Here is a 20,072-nt window from a genome sequence, read left to right as displayed (position 1 = left end):
GTTTAAATCAGCTAAGAGAAGGAAGGAGTAGTAATATATATCATATTGGGTTTCAAATTACTGACATAATGACCTCTGCTGATGCTCATTGTTTTTCTGTGTGGATTCAAATTACTGTCTGGTGTCAATTGCTTTCAGTTTGAACAATTTCCTTTAGTATTTCTTGTAAGGATAGCCTTCTAGTAACAATCAGATACCACTTTACATCCAGCAGAATGGCTATAATAGAAAAGATAGACAATAACAAATGTTGGTGAGGATGTGGAAAAATTAGAACTCTCATACACTGCTAATAGGAATGTAAATTGGTGAGACCATTTTGGAAAAGAGTTTTTGCAGTCCCTCTGAAGTTTAAGCATGGAGTTACCATATGACTCAGTAATTATCCTCCTGGGTATCTACCCAAGAGAAATGAAAACATATGTCCACCCACAAAAATTTTACATGAAGATTCATAGCAGCGTTATTCATAATAGCCAAAGAACCCAAATACTCATCAACTGAATAATGAATAAACAAAAAGTGATTTATCCATAAAATGGATTATATCATTTGGCAATAAAAATGAAAAATAAAAAGTACTAATGTATGCTACAATATGGATGAACCCTGAAAATATTATGCTAACTGAAATAAGCCAGCAACAAAAAGTACATATATTGTGTGATTCCATTTATTTAAAATGCTCAGATTAGGCAAATCCATAAAGAAAAAAAAAAGATTAGTGGTTGTCAGGACCTAGGGGGAGGTGGAAATAGAGAGTGACTGATAATGAATATGAGGTTTCTTCTTGGGTTGATAAAAATATTCTGAAATTAGTTAGTGGTGATGGTTACACAACTCTGTATATACTAAAAACCATTGAATTACACATTCTAAATGGGTGAATTTATTTGTTGTGACTTGAATCTCAATAATGCTGTTAAAAACGAACTTTTATATTCCATTTCAAATGTCTGAAGATAAAAAGTGATAAACATCCAATGTGGTAGATGTTTGCATTATATTTCCATATCATATGAATCAGTAGCATTGGGAAAGAGAGAAGAGGACAAGACCCAAGGCCCAGGCTCAGAAAATGCTTGGAGTTTGTTTTTTTTCTTGCCAAGCCATTCCTGGTATCATCTGGATGAGGGAAATGGCTCTTGTTTATTTTCCCCAATCAATCAGGAAACATAGTTAGATTTGTTTGTGACAGTTTTCCTGCCATGCTTCAGTTCAGAAACTAAAATCTCTGAAGTGTAAAGAAGAGGAAGGAGAATTAATATTATTATACTTGGCACAGCACATGGAAACCTCTTGGGAGTGCCCTTAGTAAAGAGCCTCTCTGGAGGTGTGCACATTTGAGCAAATGTCCATGCGTCTTTTCTGGTGTGGTTGATACATCAGGCCTTGCAGGTTGGTTCCAGGCTGAATGAACACATGACCCCCTTTGATAGGACAGGCTTATTGATTGCTGTGGCAGCCCTAGTAATAGTGTCCTTTTGTTCTTCTTCTTTCATGAGTAGATAGTTGTACTAACTTACCAGACATTCCACATGCTTCCTGGGAAACATATCCTAGGCCGAAAAAAGAGGATGTGTATGTTGTTGGGACTATATTAAGGTACCGCTGTCATCCTGGCTACAAACCCACTACAGATGCACCTACGACTTTGATTTGTCAGAAAAATTTGAGATGGACCCCATACCAAGGATGTGAGGGTGAGTTTTTGGTTTTTAATATTTTTGTATATTAAACGTCCAGTACATGCTAGGATTCTCTACCTTAAATGGATATAATTTTATGCCTCACAACAAGTTTAGAATTAAGTTAACTGAACAGATTAGTGAACCGTTAGTTCCAGAAGGGGACCATAAACATGTTACAGTTTGAGGCACTGAGAAATTGGAACCTTTCCTTATCCCAGTTCAGAATCAAATGAGAAGTAGACACAGAAGTCAAACAGTATGCAGATTAAGCATTAGTCTTCTTACTGGTAAAACTAGAATGGAGAATACAGTTCAACTATTGTCAGAGTCAGGTTTCCTTCATAGCCCTTACCTCCCCTTAGTATGGGCTTTAGGGTGTTTGGCAGTAGACAAGTTTGTGAAACAGTCATGAACGTAACCAGCTGCAAGGTGACTTGCGTCTCATTCCTCTTGAGTCATGAGATGGCAGGACTTCCTGATCTGCCTCTAGAAGACAAGTCCTGACTCGTGACTCAGTATTCTCACTTCGGAAGGATATAAAGGAGACTTTCTCCAGTTTCTCTGGTAGGAGATGCACGTCTTTTATTTGTGGGAATGAGTGAGGGACTGAAGGACAAGTGGATACTATTTTATGAGCCTCGTTGAAACAGACAACAGAGGAAGAAAATGCTTTCCTCTACCCATCTATCAGAACCTTGCCACTTTAGAGGTGAAGTAACTGAGGCCAAGAATACGGGGAATTTTATGCTGCATGTCAGAATTTGAACAATGTGTGAAATGCATAAATAACGAAAAGTGGTAGCTTAGATCAACCTGTCAGAAGATTATTTATTTCGTATTAAGGCTTAACAAAGTTTAATTGCAGTTATTCAGACTCATTTTGGGGAAATAGAATAAAATATTTTAATGAAAGGACTGAATTAAAAATATACTTAATAATTAACTTATTGCCATTACTTAAATAACAAAAAATACTGCTTATAGATGTTTAAAAACCTCCTTTATAGTTGTGTTTAGGCCAGGTGTGGTGGCTCATACCTATAATCCCAGTACTTTGGGAGGCTGAGGCGGGAGGATTGCTTGAGCTCACGAGTTTGAGACCAGCCTGGGCAATATAGTGAGACCCTTGTCTCTACAAATAATTGTAAAAATTAGCTGAATGTGGTGGCACGTGCCTGTAATCCCAGCTCCTCAGGACACTGAGGTAGGAGGATAACTTGAGGCTAAGAGGCCAAGGCTGCAGTGAGCCGAGGTCACGCCACTGCATTCCAGCCTGGATGACAGAGCAGGACCCAGTTGGTTACATTTATTTGACCCACTATGGTCTTATTGATTTAATTATTTAATAAAGAATATTTTTAACAATTTTAAAAGCAGAAGTGAAGTAGTATTTATCCAAGTTATGAAACCTGATCAAATGTGAATTTAGACTCATGACTTACATATTTAAAAGTATTTTCTATACTGTAAAACATTTCATAAATATTATTGTTGCTATAACATCCAAACCATATGATTGCTGAGTATTTTTATTATAATTCCTAAACAAATCAGCACTGGAAGTGTTTGAGTATGTCCAAAAGACCCCATTTTAATACTGGTTGAGTTACTGACATGGAGAATATAATGTTTTATTCTGTTTTGATGTTTTCTCTTACATCAGACAATAGCAAGATTTTTCTTGAAGTATTGCTACTAATGAATAAAAAAATTATGTCCCTATAGCAGCTCTTACTATATTAAAAAATTAAAGAATTTGGCCAGGAATCATGGCTCACATCTGTGATCCCAGAACTTTGGGAAGCTGAGGTGAGGGGAGCACTTGAGGCCAGGAGTTTGAGACCAGCCTGGGTAATATAGTAAGACCCCTTGTCTACCAAAAAATAAAAAACTTAGTGGGTGTGGTGGCACACACCTGTAGTCCCAGCTACTCAGGAGGGTGAGTGGGAGAATTGCTTGAGCCCAGGAGTTTGAGACTATAGTGAACCATAATTGTGCCACTGTACTCCAGCCTGAGTGATAAAGCAAGATCTTGCCATTTAAATAGCTATTTCTCTTAAATTTTACATCAAAAAAGAAAAATCCTTGAAATAAGCAGTAATTTAAATTTATTCGTATGCTTTAGCTGTTAGGTGGATATAAACTTTTGAAAACTTTCTTCTTCTTTGTGACTTGAGAAGTGTAAGTTAATAGAGAGTTTAATAATGAAGCCATAAATAAATGGATGTTGTTTGTCATTGCTCTTGAATAATTTTGAAAATTTACATTTTCCTATTGGTTAAATTTTTTTTTTTAATGTTTTTTTATTTTTTAGAGACAGGGTCTCACTCTGTTGCCCAGGCTGGTCTCAAACTCCTGGGCTCAAGCAATTCTCCCATCTTGAACTCCCAAAGCACTGCGATTACAGGCATGAGCTACCACACCTGGCTCTTCATATAGGTTTAATCCAACTTTTCATTTTGGAGACTCCTAATGAAATGCTTAGTTGGATTAGAGGACTTTAGCAAAAAGAGCAGACTTGGAGTGTCCTGAGTCTCCTTTTCTGTTTCCCCAATCTCTCTTCAGTAGTGAGATCTTCCAAAGATGGAAATGGGGTTGTTAGCCATGGAAGCTTCCTCATGGTGATTTTACTAACCATGCACCTCACGTTTTATTTTTCAGCATTATGTTGCCCTGAACCAAAGCTAGATAGTGCTCAAATCACTCAACACAGGAAAAATCGTCCTGCCAATCACTGTGTTTATTTCTATGGAGATGAGATTTTATTTTCGTGTCATGGGGTCAGAAGACTTTCAGCTATATGCCAACCAGATGGCACATGGAGTCCCCAAACACCATCATGTGGAGACAGTAAGAATTAGTAGAATTATCTTATTCTGGGAGTTTCTTCATATGAGTGTGATGGAGATTATTAAGAGAAGGTTTAAAATTAGGTAAAAGAATTCATATACCTTGCATGATTCTTGGAATGGGTCCAACTTTCTCCTTCCTCCTCATTGTGTGTTCCCTTTCTTTTGGCCTCCTCAGTTTCCTCTTTTCTGAATCAGTGAAATAGATAGCATGTAATAGGTAAGCTGGACTTTTCAAGTACTGCATTTTGTTTCTTTGTATTATTCTCTTTCTCCCCTTATTTCTGGTCCATATGTCTCAATCTGCAGAAGAACAACTGTCAAAATCTATTTGAACCTGCCTTTCTGAGCTCGCTTCCTTCTTCTTCCTCAAACAGCAGCCTTCTGTTGCCTCTGAGCCCTCCAGTCAGACCATCACCCAGTGTGGAATGCCTCCTTCTGCTTCTCCAAAAGGCTCAAGTGGGCCAGGCATGGTGGCTCATGCCTGTAATCCCAGCACTTTGGGAGGCTGAAGTGGGCAGATCACCTGAGGTCAGGAGTTCGAGACTAGCTTGGCCAATATGGCGAAACCTGGTCTCTATTAAAAATACAAAAAATTAGCTGGGCATGGTGGTGTGGGCCTGTCATCCCAGTTACTCAAGAGGCTGAGGCAGGAGAATCGCTTGAACTCAGGAGGTAGAAGTTGCAGTAAGCCAAGATCATGCCACTGCATTCCAGCCTGGGCGACAGAGGAAGACTTTGTCCAAAAAAAAAAAAAAAAAAAAAAAAAAAAAAAATGGCTCAAGTGTTAACACATTCCACCCTTCTCCCTTTGTGTTTGATATCTCTATCTAGCGATGGTGAGGGCTCATTACCCCTATTAGGAGCCCAAAGTGACCAAGCATTAGTTGCAGCTTATTAATCAACAAGGAAACTCCTATCTCCCACTTGTAGAAATGTCCCCACTTTGCCAACCAGGCCTTTTAAACCTGCAGGTCCCAGAGCTTCAGAGATGTGAAGCACAAATTTCCCAAGTAGGTCACTTAGAGTGGTGGCCAGTGGGGCCACTCACGCTTCCATCCCCTAGTTCCTGGACCCATGCATTTATTTTACTGGGGACCCAGAGCCGTATAAAAGTCAATATGATTTAAAATAAATACAGCATTTTGGAAGACAGTGTCCCATCACTGTCAAGCATTGCCTCCCAGCTGGCACTTCAACTGCGCCTTTAATAGGCCATTCAGTGTTTTCACAGGTCGGCAGGTTCTGAGTAATGCAGTATGTGATTTGAGTAGTGGATTCTGTGAGTATGGTCCCAACAACACATCGTCTTTGCTGTAAGTGGGTTTTCTAGTTGGATGTAGTGGATCCTATGTCAATGCCAATTGTTCAGACACTCTATAACCCTTAAGATGACCATGCTGACTGAGGTTCTGCAAGGAAGAAAGGCAAACCCATGCCTGCAATATTTGTCTAGTTCTATCAGAATACACTTCTCTTCCTTTCATGGTGGAAGAGGTCCAATGTAGTCAACTTGCTAGGAAGTGGCTTTTTGGTTGCCTCAAGTAATGGTATCATACTAGGGACTTAGCATTGTTGTTGGCAGGTTGGAGATTCAGTGACAGCAATGAGCCTTGGTGAGTGGGACCCCATGCTGTTGGGTCCATGCTTGTCTTCCATGCATGCCACCACAACCACTCTGCTCCTCTTCCTCTTGTGCCAGCACCCATGAGGCCAATAACAGAGAATGGCTTACCTCAACTGGCTGAGACTTTTTTTTACTTGGTTGTTTAATACCTTTTCTACTGGGGATGCTCTGGTGTTAACACACAAAACAAAGATCTTCACACTTTCCGCCCACTCTCAAATGTCCACTTACTTGCTCCTACCCCAGATCTCTTTGTGCCCAATCTTCCAATCTTTCTCCTTACAGGACTAGGACCTTGACCAGACAAGCCATTCATTCCATGCCCTGAATCCTAATTTAGCTTATCCTTAGGCCACTTTCTTTAGGTGTACCCTCTATAGCACTTCCTTTCAGGAAGATTACCCCTTACAAGTTGTCTTTCAAGACTGACCTTGATTGGGCTGTAATGCAGCTTCCATTTTAGGAGTGGAGTGAAGGACCGAAGGAGTGAAGGACATGCCATCTCAAAATATGCTGAATTGGTATGTCGAATATTTCAAGTTGAAAACATTAGAGAAATTGAAGTTTCAGAAAGGGCTAGCTGACCTGTCTCTTTTTGCATGCACAAGCCATAAAGATTCCTCTGGGAGCAGTACTCTACCCCTTCTAGAGCAAGAAACTATATAGCCCTTATCACCAGAGACTGGGAATTAGGGGCTGCAGTGGACCTGAATACTAAAATTCCCAAAGTAGCTTTTATTTTCCACTAGTTTTACAGCCCCTCCCTATACATCTCCTAGTGACTCTCCTAGAAATTTACTGCTCCTAGCCAAATCCCCTTTGTCCTGACATTTCTTCTCAAATTTATTGTTCTTTGTTTACAAAGTATACAATATCTTGCTTTGGCCACTTCTTCAGACTTTACCCTCTTGGGAAGATCCCCATGTATGTATAAAATTTGTGTGCTTTTCCCTTGTTAATCTACCTAGTGCCAATTTGATTTCTAGATCCAGCCGAAGAGCCCACATGAGAGCTAAGGGGATTAGAGGTGGAGGCAATCTCTCTCTTCTCTACAACACAAACTGTGAACCCAAAATATCTGAGACAGGTCTCAATCAATTTAGAAAATTTATGTGCTGAGGTTGAGGACGCGCCTGTGACACAGCCTCAGGAGGTCCTGATGACTGTGGCCAAGGTGGTCGGGGTACAGCTTGCTTTTATACATTTTAGGGAGACATAATACATGTAAGATTTACACTGGTTTGATCTGGAAGGGTGGGAGAACTCAAAGTGGTGTCAGGGAAGGGGGAGTGGGGCTGGGCTTCTGGATCATAGGTAGATTTTCTGATTGGCAATTGGTTGAATTATTACCAGAAGAAAGGAATATTTGGTTTATGATAAGAGGTTGTGGAGATATGTTTTGTTTTGTTTTGTTTTGAGACAGTTTCACCCTGTTGCCTAGGCTGGAGTGCAGTGATATGATCTCAGCTCATGGCAACCTCTACCTCCTGGGTTCAAGAGATTCTCCTGCCTCAGCCTCCCGAGTAGCTGGGATTACAGGCACATGCCACTGCGCCCAGCTAATTTTTGTATTTTTAGTAGAGACAGAGTTTCACCATGTTGGCCAGGCTGTTCTTGAACTCCTGACCTGAAGTGATCCACTCACCTCGGCCTCCCGAAGTGCTGGGGTTACAGGCATGAACCACTGTGCTGAGCCATAAATGTTTCTTATTAGATTTAAGATCTGTGTTGATGTTAATGTTGGATGGGTATAATGGGGAATGTCCAACCCTCTCTTCCATCATAGCCTGAACAAGATATTCAGGTTAACTCTGGAATGCCCTTGGCCGAGAGGAGGGGTCCATTCAGATGGTTGGGGGACCTTAGAATTTTATTTTTGGTTTACAGTACCAAAAATATTTGTGACCACGCTCAGAGTTTTCCCCATCCTGACAGTTGGTTTTATTGGATAACTGCTACAGTCACAACTGTGAGCTAAAGAAGAGGCACTCCTGCCACAGTGGCTGGGCACAAGTAGGAACTGGGCTTTCTGTTTGTGCAGCTTGCCTATGCCATCTTGTCCTGCCCATGCTCAATCCCAGATGCTCTACTTCTATCTTATAATGAATGGTTGCCTGCTTAACCTTATAACCTGATGGGTCTGACAGACTTGGCTCATGATGGGTGATTCTGGCTGCATGATCACTTGATGACCCACTGTCAGGAGCTTTCTCTATCAGGACCTGGTAACATGCCAAGAGTTATATTTCAGAAAGCATACAGTCCTCTACTGCAGTGCATGGCCTTGCTTCATGATCTCAATGGTCTATGGTGTAAATGTCCTGTTGATGTTTGCATCTTTTCCTACTACAACCACCTTCAATACACTAGGCTCTGCTGGGTCCTAAGGCTCAAGCAACAGGGTAATTTCACTGCAGACTAGACTTGTTGTTGAGCACTTTCCTACCATGGGCCCCACTCAAACCTGGCAATCATTTGTCCCCCCTAGCCTATGCGTTGGAGCACCATCCCCAAGTATGAATTATGCTGCCTCTAGAATTTGAAAAGTCCTATTTAGGTGCTGTACTGCATTCTTCAGAGTGGGATGTGCAATTTGCAATAATTTGACTTTAGTTTGGATGGGATATCTTAGTGTTCCCTGAACCTTGGACCTCTGAAAATTTTATTGATGTGGCTGTGGCAAACACCTGACTCTATTTTTTGTTTTATTTTTTACTTTCGAGCATCATCATGCTAATACCTCTTGCTTATCTGGGGGAATTAACATGATGCCATTGATATATTGGATCAATGTCATGTTCTGTGGATATCCAGATGGTCAAGATATATTCAGACTCTATTATGACATGGGCAGGAGGGTTATCATTGACCAAAAACAAACCTGCAAATGTACACTCCTGACACCTTCCATGTATATGCAAACTGTTTCTGCTAGGAAAGGAAAGAAGGGCCTTTGCTGAATCAGTAACCTCATTTACTTGAAGTCACATTAATCTGCCCTAGCAAAGATACCATGGCTGCAATAGGAACTAAGATGTGTGTTTTTTTTTTCAGTGGTATACTGTAGTTCTTCAGAATTCTTCTAATTTTTATAGTAGACAGATAAGAATTTAATGGAAATATAATAGGGATGACCACTCCAATGTCTTTAGCTATTTGAGCGGCACTAATTTTCATGTTCCTCTCTCACCCCAGGAGATATTGTGGTAGTGTCTTTTTCTTTAAATTTACTTTATTTGCCTTGGGGAGAGGGTGAGATGGGTGGGCAGTATCAATTGCTTTCACTTGGTCTTCCTGCGTAAGATGGCTCTTACCCCACAGGTCAAGAACCCAGTATAGGGGCTGGGCCAACTACCAATTTTGTCTATTCTGACTATACTTTCAAGGGTAATGTAAATGACCACAAACTGGACTAATAGGAGAGCTATGATGGTTCTAGGTATCAATGTCAACTCAAGCCCTATGTGCAATAATTTTTGAATTATTGTACCTCTTTTATCAGTGCACAGTTACCTACATAAATAAACATAGGTCCTCTTGGAGGACTGGCAGATTCATTACTGTGCAAACCTTCCAAGATTTTATAGCATCTTCACTCCTGGCAACTGGCTTCATCTTCAATTAATGATTACCAGGCTGGAAAACTGTCCTAGGTTCATATATTGGGCAAAGGATTGTGACTTTTTATTGGGCCAAATGCCATTGGTCCCTTGATCATCCATCCTTAATTTCTCTTGATGGTACAAATATTGTTGTTGGCTGCTCATCTGTTTTCACCCCTAAGAATGCTATGGTTTAATCTTCATAACTCTCAGGCACCCCTGGTTGCCTCTCTGACCTTGCAATTCATTATAATGGTTGCATTTATTTAGCTTCTGAGGCATATGAGCAGCTCTCTGACTGCTATGGCTATCAGTGAACCTTTTTCATTTATGACCTTTTTTGTCATCAGTTCCAGCATTTGATGTTGGTTCTCCTCTTTTCAGGGAGTTCCTTATAGCTTTGGTAAATATTGTTCCCTCTAGGACTTCCCATGTGGCATAACTACCTGGTGCATTTTTCAGTGTACACAAATGTCCACTCCAGCATGTTCACTTCCCTGAGTCATTTAATCCCTTCTTATACCATCTGCCATGGCAATCCCAGCATTTCAGCCTGATTTATTGTGGGCCATCACCTTTTCCATGCTTCTAGGAGCATCTTATTATAGTACTTACAACTGCCATAGTCCACTGGTATAGCACTTTGTCCGACATTCCTGCTACTCTTTTTTTTTTTTTTTTTTAATTTTCTCATGCAGTGTTTGTGGACCTGATAGTATTGCCTTTCAGAGAGGTGCTCTGCACCCGCTATGTCCTCTTGACTATTTCAATGTTCAAGTCACCATTTTCATTTATCCTATGAGCTCTTTTCTATAACGTTTTAAAACATACGATTTTCTTCCTGGGCATGGATAGACAGTATCGACTGGGAAGCAATGACTCAGAGATTGTGGATGATAAAACATCCTTACAGTTTCTCACAGATGCACATCTCTGCATTTAGCCTGAAAGTGACTAAGTGTACTATGAGTATGATATGACCTAAGGCTGCATGCCAAAATGGTTCCTAAACAATGGAAAGCTGAGTGAACTTGTCAATAAAATGAAGGAAAACCTAAGGGCTATAACTCAAGCCTTTCTATGGTTGCTCAGTCTGAGGCGTACAGGAGGGCAGCACAAATGTCTGGATTTGGCTACATGCTCTTATGGGCAGCGAAGATGGAAGGACAGAATGAAGCCTCCTACAAACAACACATATTCTGCAATGTGCTACTTGATACACTTTACAAGCTAACGCTCTCTCACTTTTCTGTCTCTCCCTCAAGATTGCAATATTCCTCCTAAAATTGCCCATGGGCATTATAAACAAACTGGTATATACAGTATTTTCAAAGAAGAGTTTACATATGAATGTGAAAAAGGCTACATTCTGGTCGGACAGGCGACACTCTCCTGCAGTAATTCACGCTGGTCAGCTCCAGCCCCTCGATGTAAAGGTAACTTCAGCTTCCTTTTCAGCTCAAGACTAAGTGGGTGGATCTGTCCTGAGAGCACTGAGAGCTAAATTTCTTCCCTGTCAGAGGCAGCATGAAAACATTTGGTTTGATTTATATTAAATAACCAATTGATGCAAATGGTACCCAATGCAAAAAGTACATAGGGCATACACAAGTATTAATCTCCTCCATTTCTTTCTCCCAATCACAAAATTCAGCCTTCTTGAGGCAGCCCATATCTGGTTTCTTGTATATTTCCATAAATATTCTAAAAGCATCACATTTTATCTTAGTGTACCTATGGCCTGTGGCAAAGTTTCCATGGAAACTTGCTCTAGTATGAATATAGGCTCCCCGAGTGAATTATAAACATCATGAGTGACAGTTACTTCCATCAGAGTCTCGTGCAGGGCAGGCACCACCTGCTATGATATAGATGGTGTGTGTTGGTGGGAGGGGCCAGGGAGGGTGAAGGGGGACTCATAGTTTGCAGCAGTTGTGGGGACAGGAGGAGTTGAGATCAGGTCTGATCTTTACATGCATAGAAGTTTGCTGTCAACATGCATGACTTTGCTGTCAAAAACTTCAGTATTTATTTGCCACCATTTTCTCTTTTGTACACAGGAGAATAATAGGCAAGAAGGAAATTTTTTTTATTGTACTTTAAGTTCTGGATTACATGTACAGAACATGCAGTTTTGTTACATAGGTATACATACACCCTGGTGGTTTGCTGCACCCATCAACCCGTCACCTACATTAGGTATTTCTCCTAATGTTATCTCTCCCCTAGCCCCCCGGCTCAACAGGCCCCAGCGTGTGATGTTCCCCTCCTTGTGTCCATGTGTTCTCATTGTTCAACTCCCACTTATGAATGAGAACTTGCAATGTTTGGTTTTCTGATCTTGTGATATCTTGCTAAGAATGATGGTTTCCAGCTCCATCTATGTCCCTGCAAAGTACATGAACTCATCCTTTTTTATGGCTGCATAGTATTCCATGGTGTATATGTGCCACAGTTTCTTAATCCAGTCTACCATTGATGGACATTTGGGTTGGTTCCAAGTCTTTGCTATTGTGAATAGTGCTGCAGTAAACATATGTGTGCATGTTTCTTTATCACAGAATGATTTATAATCCTTTGGGTGTATGCCCAGTAGTGGGATTGCTGGGTCAAATGGTATTTCTAGTTCTAGATCCTTGAGGAATTGCCACACTGTCTTCCATCATCGTTGAACTAATTTACACTCCACCAACAGTGTAAAAGCATTCCTATTTTTCCACAACCTCTCCAGCATCTGTTGTTTCCTGACTTTTTAATGATCACCATTCTAACTGGCGTGAGATGGCATCTCATTGTGGTTTTGGTTTGTATTTCTCTAATGACCAGTGATGATGAGTATTTTTTCATATGTCTGTTGGCTGCATAAATGTCTGCAAGAAGGAAATTTTTATACATAGAATCTTGCAGCAATCAAGACTGTGAGTGAGAGTTACCTTGTTAGTCGGGATTCTGGGGTCACATACCTTCTTTTGGAAATACCCTGTCGTGGAAACAACAGATGCTGGAGAGGATGTGGAGAAATAGGAACACTTTACACCATTGGTGGGAGTGTAAATTAGTTCAACCATTGTGGAAGACAGTGTGGCGATTCCTCAAGGATCTAGAACTAAAATACCATTTGACCCAGCAATCCCATTACTGGGTATATACTCAAAGGATTATTAATCATTCTACTATAATGACACATGCACATGTATGTTTACTGCAGCACTATTCACAATAACAAAGACTTGGGACCAACCCAAACGCGCATCAATGATAGACTGAATAAAGAAAATATGGCACATATACACCGTGGAATACTATACAGCCATAAAAAAGGATGAGTTTATGTCCTTTGCAGGGACATGGATGAAGCTGGAAACCATTATTCTCAGCAAACTAACACAGGAACAGAAACCAACCACCATATGTTCTCACTCATAAATGGGAGCTGAACAGTGAGAACACACGGACACAGGGAGGGAAACATCACACACTGGGGCTTGTCAGGGGGTAGGGCGCAAGGGGAGGGATAGCATTAGGAGAAATACCTAATGTGGATGACAGGTTGATGGATGCAGTAAACCACCATGGCACGTGTGTACCTATGTAACAAACCTGCAGATTCTACACATGTATCCCAGAACTTAAAGTATAATAAAAAAAAGAAATATGCTGTCATATTATATGAAAATGTTACATTCTTGAGCAAGTGTCTTAACATATCTCAACTGTCTCTTAGATAAAATAGGAATAATAACAGTGCTCATTTCATAGGGCTGCCAGGAGACTTAAATGATAGCAACATAAAGGGCTTAGCAAAAGTCTGATAGGTAGTCATACTCAATAAAATGTTAATATGATTGTTTTCAAATAAAGAGAAAGATAGAGCAATTAGCAGAACTAGATACAGTTCATTCTTATTATCCGAGACTGTTGTCATGTCCTTCTTCATAGATTTACAGATTTCTTAAAAATACGTTTCCATTACAGCTCTGTGTCTGAAACCAGAATTAGTGAATGGAAGGTTGTCTGTAGATAAGAATCAGTATGTTGAGCCTGAAAATGTCACCATCCAATGTGATTCTGGCTATGGTATGGTTGGTCCCAAAAGCATCACTTGCTCTGAGAACAGAACCTGGTACCCAGAGGTGCCCAGGTGTGAGTGGGTAAGTGGCACAATTCAAGGAAGGTCTGCGCTGTCAACCCCTAAAAATGGTGGCATCCCCTAGAGCTCTGTACCACTCAACAGTGGTGAAATCTGACTTGTCAGGATTCATTTCTGAGTCACTCCCACTCAAAGAAACTCTTTTTGACTTGAAGCATTCTGGTAAGTTAGGGGTGGCAAGTTCTCCTGTTCTCACTTGAGAACAGCAAAAACTGAGCCCTTACAGAGCAGGGTTTCATAGACCCGGTAGTACCGATTCCTAACTTAACTTTTGCTAAGCTATATAATATATTGTTGTTCCATTTCTGGATGGTCAGCAAAAACAGCTTCTGTTACCATGGGAGCCTTCTGGACAGCTGTCTCAGAACAGATCCATGTTCCCCTGGGGAAGACTGTGGTGGGACTCAAGTGATTTCTTGTTTTCCCAGCCTCAACCACCAGTCTGAGGTTGGTCTTGGTTCAATCCTGTAGTCCTTCCACTGTCAGGATCCACTCTCCTTCATGATTAGGAGAGAAGCTTCTCAATCTCACCCACCACTTATATCTCTTTTAGGAGACCCCTGAAGGCTGTGAACAAGTGCTCGCAGGCAAAAGACTCATGCAGTGTTTTCCAAACCCAGAGGATGTGAAAATGGCCCTGGAGGTGTATAAGCTGTCTCTGGAAATTGAACAACTGGAACTACAGAGAGACAGGGCAAGACAATCCACTTTGGATAAAGAACTATAATTTTTCTCAAAAGAAGGAGGAGAAGGTGCCTGCTGGCTTGCCTCTTGCAATTCAATACAGATCAGTTTAGCAAATCTACTGTCAATTTGGCAGTGATATTCATCATAATAAATATCTAGAAACGATAATTTGCTAAAGTTTAGTGCTTTGAGATTGTGAAATTATTAATCATCCTGTGTGTGGCTTATATTTTTGCTTTTCAAGACACAAAGCACATTTTTTTCGATTAAAAATGTACATTATAGAAAACTGTTTTGTCTTTGTGGTCATTTAGGTCTCTGTGAAATAAGCGTCCTTAAAAAATCATAATATAAAGTTAATACATTTGTTTTACTGTTTGGGCCACAAAAAATAGGTACTTGGATTTTCTTTTTTTGTTTTGAGATGGAGTCTCACTCTGTTGCTCAGGCTGGAGTGCAGTGATCTTGGCTCACTGCAACCTCCACCTCCCAGGTTCACGTGATTCTCCTGCCTCAGCCTCCTGAGTAGCTGGGATTACAGGTGTGTACTACCATGCCTGGCTAATTTTTGTATTTTTAGTGGAGATGGGGTTTCACCACTTTGGCCAGGCTGGTCTTGAACTCCTGACCTCAAGTGATCTGCCCACCTCGGCCTCCCAAAGTGCTGGATTACAGGTGTGAGCCACCATGCCTGGCCATACTTGGGTTCTCATCCTGGACAGACTGCCTTTACTCCACACTTTCATGTGTGCACAGTACTCACGTCCTCCCTGGTGAGGTTAAATGTCAACACACCCCCAAAGCCTCATCCATTCTCCCCCTCTGGGGGAGTCACGCTTTCCCCTGAGCCCCTGTGCATGTTGTCTCTTTCACTCATGCCACGTCTCCACTATTGCCTTCCATGAAGGAAGTTGACTTTTGTGTCTGAACTCCTCATTCCAACCCCAGAGAAGGAACTTCGAGAGACAGATGAAGATCAAGCCCGCATGTCAGCCCTCTGCATATTCTCAAGTCTTCTATCTGATTTGGTCACCACTTTCCTTAATATTAAATTAAAACAGGTTGAGCAACTGCCTCACACAGGAAGAGATAACCCGTATCAAACTTCCTTATATCTCTGGATACTCTAGAAACTTTTATTCCTTTAAGTCATCACTTATTCTGACTCTTGCTTCCTGTGCAGTCTCTTTCTCACTCTTATCCCAGCTCCTCTGGCTGTCTTTTCTCTCCCTGCACACAGAAATCTGGCCTTTTGAACACTGGCCTTTTTGGCTTAATTTTCCCAAAATTCCATGAAGGAAATGGCATTATGGCAGGCTTTCACTGAACTTTAGATGTAACAGAGGAGGTGGAGCTGTTGGAGAAACTCACTGCTATAGTTTGAATGTTTGTCCCCTCCAAACTCGTGTTGAAAGTAAATCCCTAGTGTGGAACTATTGAAAGGTGGGGTTTTTAAGAGGTAGCTGGTTCATAAGGGTTCTGTCCTGATGAATGGATTAAACCATTCATAGATGAATATTTCATGTGCTAATGAGAAGAATGTGTTTCCGCAGCTGTTATCACAGAAGTGGGACTGGTGGCTTTATAAGAAGAGGAAGAGATACCTGAGTTAGTATGCTCAGCCCCCTTGCCATGTAATGCCCTGTGCCACCTTGGGACCCTGCAGAGTCCTCACCAAGAAGGCCCTCACCAGATGCCGAGCCGTGGCCTTGGATTTCCCAGCCTTGAGAATTGTAAAAAATACTTTTTTTTTTGTTTACAAATTGCCCAGGTTCAGATGTTCTGTTATAAGCAACAGAAAATAGGTTAAGACACCCACTTAGCATCAAACGTATCTATCTATGATCTTAAAAGCCATTACCTACTAAGCTACTAGGAATTTCTTGGTTTAATGTTTATTTTTGAATTTCTGCTGATCCAAGAATTTGTAAGCAACTAGTTTCCCTGAAAGGTGGTTCCAGAAAACACTGTGAGTGAGTGGGCAGTAAGATGGGGAAGGGAAGAAAACCCATGAGGGAACATTGTTGAGGGGGTTATTTCATTGCCAACTGGGACTCAGTCATGCTAGAATCATCTGAGAGCATGTAGACTCCAACTCTGAGTTGTCTTCCTCAGGATGAAGACCTGGGTATTTTTCTGCCTATTCTCTTCTCTCACCGGTGAAGTTTTGCTCCAGTAGCCATGGCTTCCAGACCCAAGGGATCTACACTGTTGGCTGGCTGAGCAGCCTCCAAGGTTGGGGATCACCATTAGGCAGAAAGACATGGGTAGCCAATGGCACCTATGGGACCATTTGCAGTAATCTCTAGAGTAGGTACAGGGTACAGATGGTCTCTTCTACAATTGCCTTTTCTGTATGGTCCTATTGGTTGACTAAGAACTATGGCTTCAGCCAGTCTCTATCGGGTTACAGAAATATCACTAACTTTTTTGTATTAATGCTGAATCTTGTAACTTTACTGAATTTATTTATCAATTCTAACAGTTTTTTGATTGAGTCTTCATGTTTTTCTAAATATAACATAATATCATCTACAAACAGGGACATTTTGACTTCTTCCTTTCCAATCTGAATGTTTTTTCTTCCCCTTTTGCTTGTCTAATTGCTTAGACTAGGATTTCCAGTACTATGTTGAATAGAAGTGGTGAAATTTGGCATCTTTGTTTTGTTTTAGATCTTAGAAGAAAGGCTTTCAACTTTTCCCTATTCAGTATGGTATTAGCTATGGGTTTGTGACTTATGGCCTTTTTTGTTTTTAGGTACTTGGTATAATTTTGATTTCTAAAAATTTGTTGTGACTTGTGTATGTTATGGCCTAACATACAGTGTATCCTGGAGAATATTTCATGTGGTAATGAGAAAATGTGTTTCTGCAGCTGTTAGATGACATTTGTGTAAATATCAATTTGTTCCATTTGGTATAGTGTGTAGTTTAACTCCAAAGTTTGTTTGTTGATTTACTGTCTGGATTATCTGTTTATTGCTGAAAGTGGGGTGGGTGTTTTGTCTTTGAGCTTGCTGAATCTTTTTCTTTTTTTCTGTCACTCAGGCTAGAGTGCAGTGGTACAACCATAGGTCACAGTAACCTTGAACCCCAGAGCTTAAATGACTCTCCCATCTCAGCCTCCTGAGGAGCTAGGACTACAGGCATGCACTACAATGCCTGGCTTTTTTTAAGAGACAAGGAGTCTTATTATGTTGCCTAGGCTGGTCTCAAACTCCTGGTCTCAAGCAATACTCTTACCTTGGCCTCCCAAAGTGCTGGGATTATAGGCATAAGGCACTGTGTTAGGGCCCAGGCTTGCTGATTCTTTCCTTTGTTTGATCAGGTCTGCTGCTAAAGTTTTCTGTTGATTTTTTCAGTTCAGTTATTGCATTATTTATTTCTAGAATTTCGATTTGGTTTTTAAAAGTTGTTCCTAGGCTGGGCATGTTGGCTCATGCCTGTAATCCCAGTGCTTTGAGAGGCCAAAGGGAGAGAATCACTTAAGCTCAGGTGTTTGAGACCAGCCTGAGCAATATAAGGAGACCCTGTCTCCACAAAAAATTTAAGAATTAGCCAGGCATTCTGGCATGTGCCTGTAGCAGTCACTTGGGAGACTGAGGCTGAAGGATCACTTGAGACCAGAAATTCGAGATGGCATTGAGCTATGATCATACTACTGCCCTCCAAGTTGGGTGAAAAAGTGAGACCCCCATCTCTAAAAAACAGACATCAAATAAAAATTGTTCTTATTTCTTTGTCAGATTTCTTATTTTGTTTCTGGATTGTTTTATAAATTTTATTTAATTTTCTATTCTTTTTTTGTGATTCCCTGAACTTTTAAAAGAGGGTTATTATTAATTATTTGTCAGACAGTTCACAGATCTTTAATTCTTCAGGGTCTATTGCCAGAGTTTTGTTGGTTTTTTTCCCTGACTTTTTTTCAATCCTGTGTCTTTACATTGATGCCTGTGCATTCGAAGAAATGGCCACCTCTTCCAACTTTTGCAGGTGTTCTTTGGTGGTGTTAGACTTTTATTACTTAACATTAGAACTTTATTTGCTGGCCTGTAGTTGCTTCCCATTCTGGGAAGGATTTATATTGAGTACCAGAACTTAAACACTTCCCTGGAACTAAATCACTACCCTTTCATTGTTTGCCAGTCTGGGGAAGACTTATTGTGAGTACCAGAACTTATAGCTTGCACGGGAGCTTAAACACAGACCTGCCGTGGTTTCCAAGTCTGGGGAAGACTTAAGAGAGCACCAGAATTTCATCACTGACTTTTCAGTTGCTTCCAGGTCAGGGGAAAGTTCCATGTAAGCATCTGGGCTGTGTGGGAAATCTGACCAGGGACTCAGGCTTTGCCATGGATTGTATCCCATGAAGCACTATGGCACTGTCCAGTCTCCTTCGTGTGATGCCCAGCTGATTTATATGCAGAGTAGCCACCAAGATCCACATGCTAGTTCCTGTGATAAGCACCCCTTCCCCCCACTTGTCTTCAATTCACCCCAGGTGGTTCAGCCCTCCTGGCATTCCCAGTGCTTCCTGTGGGACAGGACTGCAGTGGGCTTCCCATGAAAATTCCCAGACCAGTGGGAAGGTAGAATGTCCACTTCCAGTTCCCTCCTCCCACCTTGGAAACTGTGGGTCCAGGGAAGTTCTCCATGAGTGGTGGTTATGCCAGCTTAGGGGAGAGGGTGGCACAGTCTAAAATGGCCATTTTACCAGTTGTGGTTTTGTTGTAGGAGCTTTCTCCTCTTCTCTCTCAGATTCTGGTGAATTCAAGGTGGTGTTCTTGTCTTTGAATAGTTGCAAGTTGTACTTTTGTGGGGAGGAGTGGTGCTGAGGATCTTCTTTTCCACCAACTATAAATGAACTAATTTCATAAATAAAATTAAAATTTCCACTCTCCAGAAAGTCACCTTCCACACCATTTTATGAGTGGATAAGATGGGTAATTATGTATGCTTATATTTTCATGTTATTAACATGCTTAAACAAAGAGTTATCCACCCCAAGTCTCAGTCTTTAAGAGTATAGAAGAAACAGTTGAGGTTTTTAAATACTAGCCCTTTGCCCTTTATTTTTCCTTTCTTACCATTCTTTACTAATATAAAGGAGTAGTGTTGACTTATTTTCACATAGGTTTAAATTATCCTTCTATTCTTTAATGTATCCTTTCATTTAAATCCCTTTAAAATTATTTAAAATAAATACATATATATATTCTAACAAATATTAAAACAATAAAGGTAAGTATAGAGAGCTTACTTCCATTATATTATCCATTTTTCTCTTTCCATTTTAAATTTAAATTTCACATTTAAGATTTTAACTTTGTGCATAATTCTATAAATTATAAACCATGTTAGAAATGCATCTATTTCTTGACCTATCAACTTTATTTATTTTTAAAATGAAGATATATTCATGTTTAACAAATTAGCATATTATCTGGTGCACACAATTCCCTTT

The 20,072-nt window shown here is 40.6% G+C and overlaps 1 protein-coding gene across 3 annotated transcripts in view; it reads left to right on the top strand.

The window, feature by feature from the left end:
* Positions 1-14,895, top strand: part of C4BPA (complement component 4 binding protein alpha) — a 40,394-nt gene extending 25,499 nt beyond the window's left edge. For 2 of the 3 annotated variants that reach the window (XM_030935946.1, XM_030935947.1), the window contains exons 8-12: positions 1,506-1,703; positions 4,353-4,541; positions 11,035-11,205; positions 13,745-13,920; positions 14,473-14,895. In XM_030935946.1, the coding sequence (XP_030791806.1) occupies positions 1,506-1,703; positions 4,353-4,541; positions 11,035-11,205; positions 13,745-13,920; positions 14,473-14,646 (908 nt within the window). In that variant the 3' untranslated portion in view covers positions 14,647-14,895. The remainder of the gene's footprint in view (positions 1-1,505; positions 1,704-4,352; positions 4,542-11,034; positions 11,206-13,744; positions 13,921-14,472) is intronic. The other variant, XM_010365643.1, reaches the window with a different exon arrangement.
* The last annotated feature ends 5,177 nt before the right edge of the window (positions 14,896-20,072 follow it).

This window comes from Rhinopithecus roxellana, chromosome 8 (genome assembly GCF_007565055.1).
Source record: "Rhinopithecus roxellana isolate Shanxi Qingling chromosome 8, ASM756505v1, whole genome shotgun sequence".
Taxonomy (NCBI): Eukaryota; Metazoa; Chordata; class Mammalia; order Primates; family Cercopithecidae; genus Rhinopithecus; species Rhinopithecus roxellana.
The sequence above is the reverse complement of the archived record's forward strand: the minus strand, read 5'-3'. Positions and strand labels throughout refer to the sequence as shown.